Source organism: Bos indicus x Bos taurus, chromosome 4 (assembly GCF_003369695.1).
Source record: "Bos indicus x Bos taurus breed Angus x Brahman F1 hybrid chromosome 4, Bos_hybrid_MaternalHap_v2.0, whole genome shotgun sequence".
Taxonomy (NCBI): Eukaryota; Metazoa; Chordata; class Mammalia; order Artiodactyla; family Bovidae; genus Bos; species Bos indicus x Bos taurus.
This window is the reverse complement of record NC_040079.1, coordinates 42546039-42558297: the sequence shown is the minus strand read 5'-3', so window position 1 is coordinate 42558297 and position 12259 is coordinate 42546039. Positions and strand designations below refer to the sequence as shown.

General features: G+C 61.5%; 1 protein-coding gene across 1 annotated transcript; it reads right to left on the bottom strand.

Moving 5' to 3' along the window:
• Positions 1-60: 60 nt before the first annotated feature.
• Positions 61-11679, bottom strand: AEBP1 (AE binding protein 1). The gene is made up of 22 exons (XM_027539222.1): positions 11571-11679; positions 9189-9976; positions 7133-7534; positions 6525-6587; positions 6326-6397; positions 6047-6181; positions 5890-5970; positions 5358-5435; positions 5151-5234; positions 4979-5032; positions 4227-4336; positions 4010-4149; positions 3628-3712; positions 3387-3531; positions 3205-3290; positions 2917-3040; positions 2450-2646; positions 2177-2356; positions 1625-1976; positions 1405-1544; positions 1161-1260; positions 61-941 (listed from the first exon to the last, which is right to left on the bottom strand). Exons 2-22 carry the CDS (start codon positions 9439-9441, stop codon positions 316-318), a joined length of 3507 nt encoding a protein of 1168 aa, XP_027395023.1. The 5' UTR covers positions 9442-9976; positions 11571-11679; the 3' UTR covers positions 61-315.
• Between the last annotated feature and the right edge of the window lie 580 nt (positions 11680-12259).

Here is a 12259-nt window from a genome sequence, read left to right as displayed (position 1 = left end):
GGAAGGAGCCTCCCTACTCCTCCCCTCTCCTGGCTGGTCAGGATGGCAAGTGGTCAGTGATACATCTGCCAGTGAGCTTGGTTTATTGGTGTGGCCTGGGCAAGTGGTTGAGAAGTCTGCCCTGGGGCTTGCTCGTCCAGCCCCATCCCAGTCCTGCAGCGGAGAAGCAGGTGACCCTGGCTCTTAGGTCTCCATCACATTCATGCCCCCTCCTGGCAGAACCCACACCGGGGGGCCTTCCCTGTGCTGATGGCCGCGGAGCGGGTCAGGGCAGTGTGACTACTGGTGCGAGCTCGTGCGTTGGCAGACCTGTTCTCAGAAGTCCCCAAAGTTCACTGTGTAGGTCTCAACTGTGGTGAAGGGGAAGTCTGGGCCCGTGACCATCTCTCCTTCCCCCTCCTCCCCTTCCTCCTCCTCAGGCCCCAGCTCTGTCCCAAACTCCGTCACCACCTCCGTGTAGGTCTCCGTCTCCGTCTCCGTTTCCGATTCCTCCCAATTGACTGTGGTCTCTGGTAGAAACTGCCAGGGCCCCAGTGTAGAACTTGGGGCTGGGGAGGGGGCAAGGTCGGCAGTGGGGAGCAGTGTTGGAGTGGGAGGGGGCGATGTGGGGGTCGTGGCTGGGCTCGTGGTGGCATTGAGGCGTCGGAGCCGCATCTGTTCGCGCATGCGCAGCCGATACTGCAGGCGGCGGCGTTGCATGCGCCTCTGCTGGGGGGTCATGGGGCGCGATGGGTCGATGCGTGGGATGGGCCGGTTCCCGTTCATGGCCATGATCTCACGGATGCGCTTCCAGTTGGAGCGAGCCAAGATGAAATTGCACTGAGTGGCTCCAATGTCATAATCCACGTTGCAGGTCTTCGAGCTTGGGGTGTAGCCCTCCGCGTGGGCCGTCACGCGGTACTCACCAGGGTTCAGGATACGCCAGTAATCGCCACCACTGGCTGCAGAGGGAGGATGGGTTTGGCTATCTAGGAGTGCCCCCTCCCTCCCAGGCCCCACCTCTGTCTGAGAAACCTGCAGCCCCTCCAGCCCTCCCTCTGGTCAGGATCCAGAGGAGCAGGGACTTCCTGGGCAGGGCAGGCCAGACTTGTTTTGCCAAGGGCATGCATAGGTTTGGTCCCCCATCTTGGGAAGTGGGGTATAGTTGTACACTTGTGTACCTGTCTTCACTCCGTGGTTAATGCCACTCACGGAGATGGTGGCATTGGCTATCGGGATGCCTTGCTCGTCTGTCACAACCCCCTTGATGCCACGGTGAACCTGCAGGGAGGAGGCAAGGTGGTGTCTACATGGCCTCCCCCCAGGCTGTTTCCCTGTCCTGTCCAGGAGGTCCCCCAGCCCTTCACCAGCCTCTCCCCAAATGCTGCCCCACCCCTCCGCCAGTCCCCACGGTGGCCCCCACACCTGCTCCATGAAGGTGAGCAGAGCTTCTTTGTTGTTCTCCCACTCTCGGGGCAGCTCGCTCTCATGAGGGAACTTATCACAGCCCAGGAAGATGGAGAGCTCCAGGCAGTTGGTGTGCAGGTAGCTGAAGTCGTTGATAGCTGGGCGGGGCAGACACAGAGCCGCAGTCACCCCTGCCCATGCCAAATGCCCCACCACAGACCCTCCCAGGCCAACTCACTCCCAGAGCGGGGTTTCCACTTGGCCCCATTGACGATGCCCATGCCACCAGTGTAGTCCTGTGCTTGGCATCCTCCCCTGTAGGGCTCAGTCATGGTGAGGTGGGTAGAGGCGAAGGAGATGGCCAGCCAGCGGAAGATGGCGTGGTCTGGGGTCTCCTGGGCCTCAGATACCTCTTCTTCATCCTCTCCCCGGGCGGCTGCCATGGCCGCAGCCAGAAGCTGCTCCTGGCTGGGTGTGCGGGCCATATCATAGGGGTAGGACACAAGCCGCTCGCCACCGTTCAGGTTTGCCCCCAGCACGAAGGGGTTCTTCTCCATCCAGGCAATGATGGCCCGGACCTCCGTGGATACCTGGGGGTGGCCAGGGGAGAGGTCTGGTCCACAGCCTCCATCATCTGCCATGCAGACCCCTCAGCAGTACTCACATCCCCTTGGTCCCTCGGAGACCCTGCAGTCTCAGCACCTGGGCTCAGTCTCCCTCAACCCACCCCCAAGTCCCAAGCTCTACCGGGACTTGCCCCCAGGCCCTATTGGCCAGGCTGTGGCCTCACCGTGGCATCTGGAGAGAGGTAGCGTTCAGGGATGGGCAGGTTATTGTTGGGCACCCGGTAGGGGACCCATTTCCTCTCCTCAGCTCCCCAGAGCACCGAGTTGAGATCCGGGAAGTCCTCATAGATGTCAAAGCCCTCCTCCGTCCACAAACCCAGTGCCCAGTTCCCAAACTCTGAGCCCTGGGGAAGCCGGGAAAGAGGGGGTCAGCATCAGCAGCCCATTCCCAGCCCTGCCCCACCAGGCCCCACCCTGACCCCCTTCCCTCCACCCACCATCTGCGCTGCCACCTCGTAGCCGTCAGGGTTCAGCGAGGGCACTAGGTGGATGCGCGTGTCCTGCACCAGGCTGCGTACGCGTGGGTTCCCATCGCGGTATTCGCGGCACAGGTATTGCATGAGTAGGAGCAGCAGCTCTCGGCCCAGCACCTCATTGCCGTGGATACCAGCTGTGTAGCGGAACTCAGGCTCCCCTGTGAGGGTAGGAACCTCAGCAACCAGCCAGCCTCCTGAGGCCTGAGGCTCAGGGGATCTGAGGAAGGACCCAAACCGGCCTCACTCCCAGACTGGGAGTGGCTGAGGCTTGCAGGGCCCAGGAGGGGCTCCAAAGACACAGGTGAGAGGTGGTGAGCTGGCAACATCAACAGTGCAGGCTCAGCTGCAATACCGGGCCTTGCCTCTATCTGTTGGGCTTGGGGAGGACCAGGCTTCCAGGGGGTCCTGGGGGCTGCAGGGGCCCTCACCCAGCTCGTGATCCCCGGGATTGTCCGAGATCTCCATGGCATAGATCTTGAGCCCTCGCGAGCTCTTCCCCAGGCTGTATGTGCGGGTGATCGTGGGGCACTGCTCGTTCACCACCTTCATCAGCTGGGTGCCAGAAAAGACAGGGAGTTACACAGCCTGCCCCCTGCCCCCAACCCACCCCCAGTGACCATGCCTCTCCCACGGCCCTGTCTGTTCTGTGGGGAAGCACCTGTTAGCCCTGAGCCCAGTGCCTGGACAGGACCCCAGCCTCAGGACAAGCACCCCACCTGCCGCATGTCTTTGTAGTTGTGGTGCCGGAAGTCCAGGTCATCGGTGGTCACCACCTCGTTCTGCGCGTAGTAGCTGTGGACAGCTGCAGAGAAGGCAGGACCTTGAGCAGTCCACCTGCCAGCCCACCCCAGGTTGCTCCAGCCACCCGTCCGTGCCCCTGCCAGCCCCAGGCACTCACGGGACACGGGGCACCCCAGCACCTCCAGGCGCATGCACAGGCTGCCGTTCCAGGTGAGTGGGTAGATGCGGATGAAACGGGCCACTACCGGCTCCGGGAGCTCGCTCAGCACGGGCGTGTCCTTATCCACGTTCCCGTGGAAAGTCTGGGAAGAGGCAGGCCTAAGAGCAGCCCCCAACCCCGGCGGAGACCCACCTGTGGCCCAGACGAGGAGGGTAGAGCCAAGGGCTCAGGTGCCCACCATTTCCTCGTAGCCGTTGGTGTACATCACCCACGTCTGGCTGTCGTTGCTGAAGCCCACGAAGAAGGAGGTCACAAAGTCGTCACTGGGGGGCAGATGGTGGTCAGGGCAAGGCTGCTCTCCCCACCCCAGGCTAAGGCCCAGGCCTTCAAGCGGCCTGAGCCCTCTCTTCTGAGCCCAAGAACCCAGAGCTAGCACATGTGGGGCTAGCTGGGGGTCTAGAGAGGCTGCCATGCCTGCTGCATGGCTGTGGGTGGTTGCTTTGCTCATCTGGACTCAGGGAGCTGACAGGCCATAACCAAGGAGAGGGGGTTCAGACGGTTCTGAACGGGACTCAGAGCCACCCATCCCTACTGAGTGCCTGTGAGCCCAGCAGACGTACTGGATGCTGGAGTCGCGGCCCTGGGTGATGACGCCTGTGAACTTGGTGGTCCTTCTCGTGTCCACCTCTATCCACTGGGTCTGGGAGTCATCCTCAGCACACCACGCCCCATCGTAGTAGTCGTCCTCAGTGTCGCCAGCCTGTCAGGGACAGCAGGGAGGCTGAGCGTGCAGGGGGCCCCTACGCAGCGGGGAGAAGGGCCCAATCTGACACCCACCTGCATGTTGAGCCGGCCTCGCTGTGCACCCAGGCCGTGGCGCAGCATGGAGGAGGCCCGGATCTGGTTGTCCTCAATGCGGTGTGACTCCATCCCGATGGGGGGGCACTCTGGAGACACGGCACCCCAGGCTAGTGGCCCATTGGCTCCACCCCTCCATCGGTCCCTCCCTTCACCAAACCCAGAATGGAGGATCCCAGTACCCACTTCCCCTCACGTCAGGAGGTGCCAGTTAGGGCAGCTCCACCCCAGCCCATACTTCCCCTCCTTGGGCCTCAGGTTCCACCTCCGGGGAATGTGCTGAGGATGCCAGGTGCCAAGGGGCCATGAGGCCTACATGAAATCACAGGGACGGCCACCCCAGGGCCTGACCCGTCACAGGCATTGTCTGTATCAGGGCCATCTGCACACCTGCCTTGTGCCCTGAGCTCTGTCCCTGGGGTCAGGCCCAGGGCAGACACTCCAGGGTCTCTCCCTTTTGCACCACAGGACTTTAAGAGCAGGAGAGAGTCCTGGAGGCCTAGAGTGCCAGCAGGAAATCTGGGTTTGGGACTCGCATGTGGCCTTGGATGGGTCACTTCTCCCATCATGCTTACCCAGCTGCTATTGCCCCGCCCCACAGCCCTCATACCCACCCTACAGCCCCCACACATACCCACAGCCCCCACCACACCCCTGTCCCCATATCCATCCTGCAACCCCTCCAACCCCCGCTGTCCTTACACACCCTAGCCTCTACACCCCTCACTCACTGATTTTCTCTACTGGAGCCCACTCCTCCTCCGACTCCTCACCCTTCCGGGGCCCTGGGGGGCAACAAAGGGAGGAGGCAGTGATAAGGGTCCCAGAGCATCTGGGAGTCTGGCTGGCCTCTCGCAAGGACCCATGCTGTGTAGGCTGAGCCCCCAGCCCCCAGAGACACACCTTTGGGGTCCTTGCCCTTCTCCACAGTCCATTTGTCATCTGTCTCCTCTTCCTTGGGGCTGCTGCCCTCCTTTTTGGGTTTCTCTGAAGGATGGAAGGTGGGAGGGTCCTGTTGGCTTAGCCCCGGAGTTCAGGAGGCAGGTGTTGTGGGGGTCAGGCCTGCACTGGGGGCTGGCCCAGGGGTGGGGACAGTCTGGGTCCACTCACTCAGCTCTTCCTTCTCTTCATCTGTTTCCAGGCCAGTGTCGGGCTTCTGGGGCTTGGGAGGCCGGAAGTAATAGTCCACTGTGGGGAGGGAGAGTCCTGATGAGAAGGCCTGAGGCTGGTCCCAGGACCCCACCCCAGCAGCTCCCAGCCAGGTTCACAGGAGCCCAGTGGGCAAGATGAGGAAGGGAATGGAGTCCAAAGGGACCGTGCAGGAGGGAGAGGAAGGCGGCAGCTTTGAAGGGAAGAAAGTCCCGAGGGGTGAGGGGTGGCTAGGACCGGCGGAGCTCAGGAGGGTCAGAGAGTGACACCCACGGAGCTGAGGAAGAATAGGCCAGAACAGAGGGCAACAGGGAAGAGCTAAGTTCAGGAGCCAGGAAGACCCAGCCTGATGGAAGAGATCAGATGAGGGCAGGCAGCTTGGAGGGGGTGGCGGGGACAGTGGGGTTGGTAAGGTCACTGCCACCAAGCTGGAGATACAGGTGGCTTGGCTTTGGGATGCAGCTGTGGCAGGCGGGGGGCCCTGGGCACTCACTGTCATCGTAGTTGGGGATCACGTAGCCGTCCTCATAGTCGGGGAGCAGCGGGGGTGGCAGGGGCTTCAGAGGTGGCGGCTCTGTGGAGGTGGGAGGCAGGGGTGGGCCAGAGCCCCCTCTCCTGGCACCCCCACCCCAAGTCTGCCCACATCCTACCGATCTTCTCCTCTGGGGCCTCAAAGCCCCGCCCAGGCGGCTCAGCCTTCTCCTCAGGGCGCTCAGGCCAGGGCCTCTCTGGCCTTCTCCTGCTGGGGGGTGGCCTGGGCTGCTTCTGGCGGCGGATGTATTCAACTAGGGCAGAGGGTGGGCTCTGAGCCGGGCCAAGGTCAGGGAAGGTGGGGCCTCCGAGTGGACTATCATAAACCCGGGCAAGGGGTCAGGATCTAGCTGGGGAGGCAGGGCAGGTGGGCCTCCCTGACGGTGGACCCTACTCACAGTCCTCGTAGTCTTCCCGCTCTATCTGGTCATTGTAGTCCAGCGTGGGCTGCTCCGTCTCCTCCTCCGGCTCTGGGGGAGAGTGCTTGTGGCCACCTCGTGGAAGATACTCCCTGATGCCCCCACCTAGCCCCACCCTGGAAACCCAGCAGGCCAAGGTGATTGGTCCCTTGAGGCCAGGTGGCTGGTGCCCACTCACCAGGCTGGTGCTCCACGTCGGTCTCTTCTCCTGGACCCCCCCAGGGATCTGGGAGGGGTCCACCTGCAACACAGACCCCAGGGGCGTGTGGATGGGAGGCCTACCCTGACCACTGGCTCCACAGCAAGGCTCCACAAGACCTGGGCCCTGCTGACACCCTCTGAACAGCTCACTCCCAGGGAGGCCTGGGCTGCTTGGGCCCTTAGCGCCCTGCTGGCACTTCTGGAGGGACAGAGAGCTGGATAGTTTTCTGGGGAATCCAGGCACCGCTGTCTGGGAGGATCTGCTGTCCCAGCAGGGGGGTACCCTGCAGGCTCACAGCCCAGTAACACACGGGCAGGTGGCTCTTGGGGGGCTCAAGGGTCAGAGCCCAGGACCGTGGAGAGCTAGCCCCACCCACGAGGCCACCAACCACTCCCTCCCCAGGGAAGGAGTGGTACTGTGGGAGCCTCAGCTGAATTGCTGTGTCCATGACAACAATGAGGCCCCAGCACCCATCTGGTCTGAGGGTCTGCAAGAGGCAGGGACTCAGGGACCCACCCTCACCACCACCCCTCTGCAGCCCAGAAGGTCAGAGCCGCTGAACCCCAGAAGAGCCCAGTACACACCTCCCTCCTGGGGTAGTTCCTCGTGGTCAGGGCTGAGGAGTGGGGGCAGTGGCCATTGCGGGCTTTCAGAGGGGGTTGGGATGGAGAGCTTCTTCCCAGCTAGAGGCCTCTTGGTGGCCTTGGGGGGCTTCTCCTTGGGCTTCTTGGTGGCCTTGGGGGGCTTCTCCTTGGGGGGCTTCTCCTTGGGGGGCTTCTCCTTGGGCTGCTTCTCCTTAGGCTTCTTGGTGGCTTTGGGTGGCTTTTCCTTGGGCTTCTTGGTGGCTTTGGGAGGTTTCTCCTTGGGTGGCTTCTCCTTGGGTTTTTTGGGAGGCCTAGAGGACCCCTCCGGGGGCTGCTTGGTCGCCTTGGGGCTTTTGTCCTTCTTCCCTTTCTTCCCTTTGTCTTTAGCTTTTCCCGGAGGCACTGTTCAAGATGCACATTCAGGTCAAATCAATGAAGAGCTCCCTCTATGCCCTAGGTATCCCACGCAAGGTGGGCAAAGGGGCTGTTGGTAGTTCTGTGTTTCCCAAATCAAGGAAACTGAGAGGTTAAGCCACTTGTGGTCATGGAAGAGCTGGGGTTGGAACCCAGGCTTTCTGTCTGCGAGACATGTTATCACCACCACACCTTGGCCTGGTTGGCTCAGCTTCTCAGGAGCAGGCCCTCATCCTCCCATCTGCCCAAGAAGCACCTCACAATCCACTCTTTCTCCACATGGCCCCTTGGCCAGTCAGGGCTCACTATTCTGTACTGGTCATGGAAAGAGCAGAGGGTGACTAAGCCACCAGGCCTGAAGGAGCACCCAGTCTGAAGGGGGAGGCAGTCTCATTCCTCTCACACAAAGTAAAGGGCATGGGCCTGGGGCCCCCCTGGAGCTAGAAAAGCTTCACAGAAAAGGGATACACATGCATGATCCCCCGTCCAGGACTAAGGAGCCTGGGGCAGGTTGGAAGCCATAACCACAGGGTATCCTAGGGCCATGCAGAGGCCAGAGGGACAGGCAAGTACTGCAGATGCCTGCCCATCTCAGAGTCTGGGGGAGGGAGGGAGCAAGGGCAGGGCCTGGGGTTGCCTGTAGGAATCTTCCAGGACCCTGAGCAAATGCCGCTGAAAATATAATGGAGTTGTGGGGGCCACGTGACTGAAATACAGGAAAATCTACAAAATGCAGACAGCCAGGAGAAATAGAGCTGCCCCAGCAGCAAGCAAGAGGCCGGGACAGCAATCCTGGAATGGAGAGGGGTGCTGAGACGGGTCCCAGAACCCATCCCCCGGGGTGGGGGAGGAGCCAGGAAAGATCTAGAGCAGGACAAAGGGGAGGGGCTGCTGACCTCAGGAATGATGGATGGTGCCTTGGAAGTCTCCTGGGAGAGAGATCAGCAAGACCCTTGCCCACCTTCCAGAAGGTCATGATAAACAGCTAAGATTTATTGACAACTGATTATATAAGAGGCACTAGGCTAAATGCTTTGGTGATGTATCACCTCATTTAATCCTCACAATAACCCTGGATCACTGCCTGCTGCTCCTGGAAGCCTTGAGGAGACAGGAGGTCTTCTGCAGCCCATTCCCTGCCTCTGTACTCCTGGAGTAGGAGGCCAGGCAGCAGAGCGCTGGGGATCCTTCCCAGGGGAGGCTGGATGCTGGGTCTCTGGCAGTGGTGTGGCACAGACAGTGTGTGCCACAATCAGGCTGAGTGGCCCCATTGAGACAGCAGGGCCCATCACCTTCACACTACCCTGGGGAGGGGGCTGCCGAGTCCCCTGTTAGCTCGAGTCTAGTCCCTCCAGGGGTTTGCGGGCTGTGCAACAGGGACTGGGAGGACCCAATCCACTGGGTAGCGGACCTGCTGGATGTGTCCCCAACCTCAGAGGGCTACCAGCCAGCGCTGACCTCTGCCTGGCACACTGTCCCGCCAGACATCTGGGCTCTCTTGTGCCTTACGGATCCACTCCTCACGCTGGGCAGACTGGACATCGGCCAAACCCTACCGAGGCCCGCCATTCTCACCTGTGGTGCACGGCTGTCCGGGCGGCCCCCCATCACGCCAAGGGCCACCCCTACCCAAAGCTCTTACCCTCTTCGGCCACCCCCGGACGCGCCCCCGGCTTGCCCCCTGTCTGGGGTTTGCGGGCAGGAAGGGTGGGTTCAGGGGGCGGTGGGGCCTCCACGTCGTCCTCCCGGGGCTCGGACTCCAGCTCGGACAGGAAGCCCTCGAGGAACTCCTCGATCTCGTCGTCGGTCAGCACCGTCTGCGGGCGCCCCCCGGGGCACAGCGCTAGCAGCACCAGGAGGCAGCCGAGCAGGGGTGCCCCGAGCAGGGCCGCCATGGTCACAGCACACACTGGGAGGCAGGGGCGCTGGGGAGGGGGCTCCGGGGGAGAGGTGCGGGGAGGGGGCTCCTGGGAGGGGCGGGCAGGGGACTCCGGAGCGGCGGGGGGTAGGCGGGGGTTGTTAGGGGAGGGGTGGGGGGTGATCCGGGGAGGGGCGGGTGGGAGGATTAGGGGTGGGTAGGGGACTCCGGCTTGCGGCGCGGGGGTGCTCCGGGCCAGGCAGTGACTCAGGGGTCGGTGGGGGCTCAGGGATGGTCAGGGGGCTCCAAGGCGCTGGCGGCGGCTGGGAGCTCAGGTCCCGCGTGGCGCGCTCCCGCGCGGACCGCCTTCTCCAAAGCGCCAGTGGCGGCCGGGGCGGGGGCGCCGGGGCTTCCGGAGCCGGCTCCCCCCACCCGGGGGGAAGGAGGAGGAGGAGGAGGAGCCGGGCGTGGACGGAGGGGCTGCGGGGGGGCTGAGCAGTCCAGGCGCCGCGCGCGCTTGGCACTTCCCGAAGTGGGAACTGCGGGCGGTGTCCCGGACCTGGGCCCCGCGCCTAGGAAGGAAGGCCCAGGGGAAGGAGGGCTGGAGGGATTGTGAGGTCCTGAGGGTGCTAGTGGCAGGGCTCCGACGCCCCTGCCCAGCTCTGTCTGCAATACCACCCCCAAGCCAGATGGGAACTGGAGGCGGTGCCCCAGGGATGCCCCAGAGCCTGCTGGAGGTGAGCGGGAACCCTGAGAGCAGAGCTAAGCTATGGATTCTGGCCTCGGGGACCTTACCCCCTCTACAGACCCGCAGGAGAGTCCCAACCCATCCCTTCCTGTCTCTGGAGTCTTCAATCAGACATTCAGCTAACCCCCTAGGTCCATGAGAGCCCGTTCCTATGCTGGCCCTCAGGGAGACACCACACTTTGGGAATTCACTGTAGCCAGGGACAGGTGCAAAACTGCCCTGAGGACGGCTAACTGCTCTGTTGGAAGTAGGATCCCCCATTTAAGATTGCCTCTCCCTTCCGACGATACTGACATACAAGGACAAGTTTGGAGGGGAGTCAGAGATGGAGCAAGGAAGGAGGAGATGCCTTTCACATTTTATTAAATTGTATGCATCATTCATAGAAATGGGCTGTCAGGGGCATGGAGGGACTCAGCCCGGACACAGCAATTTCTATACAAGTTCAGGGCGTTCTTGCCCTCTCCTGAACTCCCAGCAGCAAAGGGAGGGACCCCAGATTAAGAACCCCAGAAAGGAGGCAGGAGGCAGCAGATAAGACACTACTCCTGAGGACGTGCACCAGCTGAGAGAGTTGGTGGGTGCAAAGCTGTGTGCTGGAACCTGCCATGGGAACAGATCACTCACCACCTGAATCGGAGCCACAGATGTTTTCGGGCAGACCTCTTCCCCTATAGTTTCTTTTACTGTTTCCTTGGTGAACATTGCTTGACCTCTAGGGATACACTGTTTTCCCAAAAGCTGACATCCCAACAAGGACAAACAGGCATTCCTCTCTTTCCTCTTACCAGATCCCAGTTTTTTAAAACTGTGTTTCCTGTGCCTCCATCTATCGCATTGATTGGGGGGGGTGGGGTGTGGGGTTGTGGTACATAGATGGGTTAGTCAGACAATCCCAGATCGATTAGTAATGTCTGCCATGGGTGCCATGTGCTGCCATGCGTGCCTGGTATTTCCACGTGGCTTCTCAAAGGGCAAGTGTTGGCTGGCTTCAGATGGGTATGACACCCAAGGCCAGAGCTCCCAGAACATTCCTCCTTGATGGGATGAGGAAGCAAGAAAAGTACACCTGGAGCCTATGGGACAAGTTTAGCAGCACTCAGCCCTGAACCAAGGTTGTCTGTCTCAGGAGGCCCTGAGATGATGAACAGGAGGCAGCCGAGGAGGAGCGCTGTGGGGGCTGCTGGCTCAGCCCCGAACTGGGGGCAGGGGCAGGACCCAGGGGGCTCTGCCTTCTCTCACCTCTTTCTTCCAAGGCCCTCCCTTCACTCCCAGCTCCTGTCGCTTCCCTGAGGAGACCAAGGCCACCCACCTGGGCTCTCGGAGCACGCCTCACCCCCACCCCTAGTCAGGCCTCCTTGTCCCTGTGCTGACCCTGCCCTGCTGTCCTGGCAGAGTAGGATGGAGCAAGCTCTTACCCATAAATGTCCTCTGCGAGCCTCTGAATCATCGTTCTCGAAACTTCTGTCTTGGAATTTGTTCTGTGGCCCCCAGTTGAGTGTGTCCAGTAGGGAGGCCCGAGGCTCAGGGGAGGGGGCAGCTCTAGAACGTCACTTCCCTGGGAACAGCTCCCAAGTTCAGCTGGCTCACACATGGATCAGATTTGAGCTCCACATCCTCTGCCAGGGAAAATAGAAGCCATAAGAAAATTAAAAAGAAATAAAGAGAAACTTTTCCTCAGCCACAGTGAGTCACCGACAGGAACATGAGCAAGGACTTGTGGGAAGCTGGGCCCTGGAGTGGGGAGGCAGGGGGCTGGGGGCCCTCCCCGCCTCCCTTGAGGGTCTGGGCAGGTGAGGGGGCTGGTGACTGCTGTCTGTGCCAGGCCTGTATCTCCCCTCAGGGAGCAGGGCTGGGACTCCACTCAGCTTTCAGACCTGCACTCAGGAAGTCGTGCAGACCTGGGCCCATGAGGAGACGCCTGTCTGCTGAGGAGCCCTGTCATCTAAGCCAAACTCCCCAAGGGCAGCAGCCCAGGCCAGGAAGAGGCAGGCCAAGAGGTGGGAGGCTTGATGTCTCCTGTGGCTGCCACTCACCCTCCTGGGGTCCAGCGCCCCTTGCCAGCAGGTGGGGCATCTGTATCCAGGTCCAAGGATTCTCCTGAGCT

What these genes read in the sequence shown, in the direction of transcription:
- AEBP1 (XM_027539222.1), bottom strand. Translation starts at nt 9,441, where the DNA reads ATGGCGGCCCTGCTCGGGGCACCCCTGCTCGGCTGCCTCCTGGTGCTG. An exon ending in GGAACTACCCCAGGAGGGAG is followed by an intron (nt 6,588 to 7,132) that starts GTGTGTACTGGG and finishes TCTGTGTTGCAG; the next exon opens with GTGGACCCCTCCCAGATCCC. An exon ending in GGCCGCGACTCCAGCATCCA is followed by an intron (nt 3,713 to 4,009) that starts GTACGTCTGCTG and finishes TCTGCCCCCCAG; the next exon opens with TGACGACTTTGTGACCTCCT.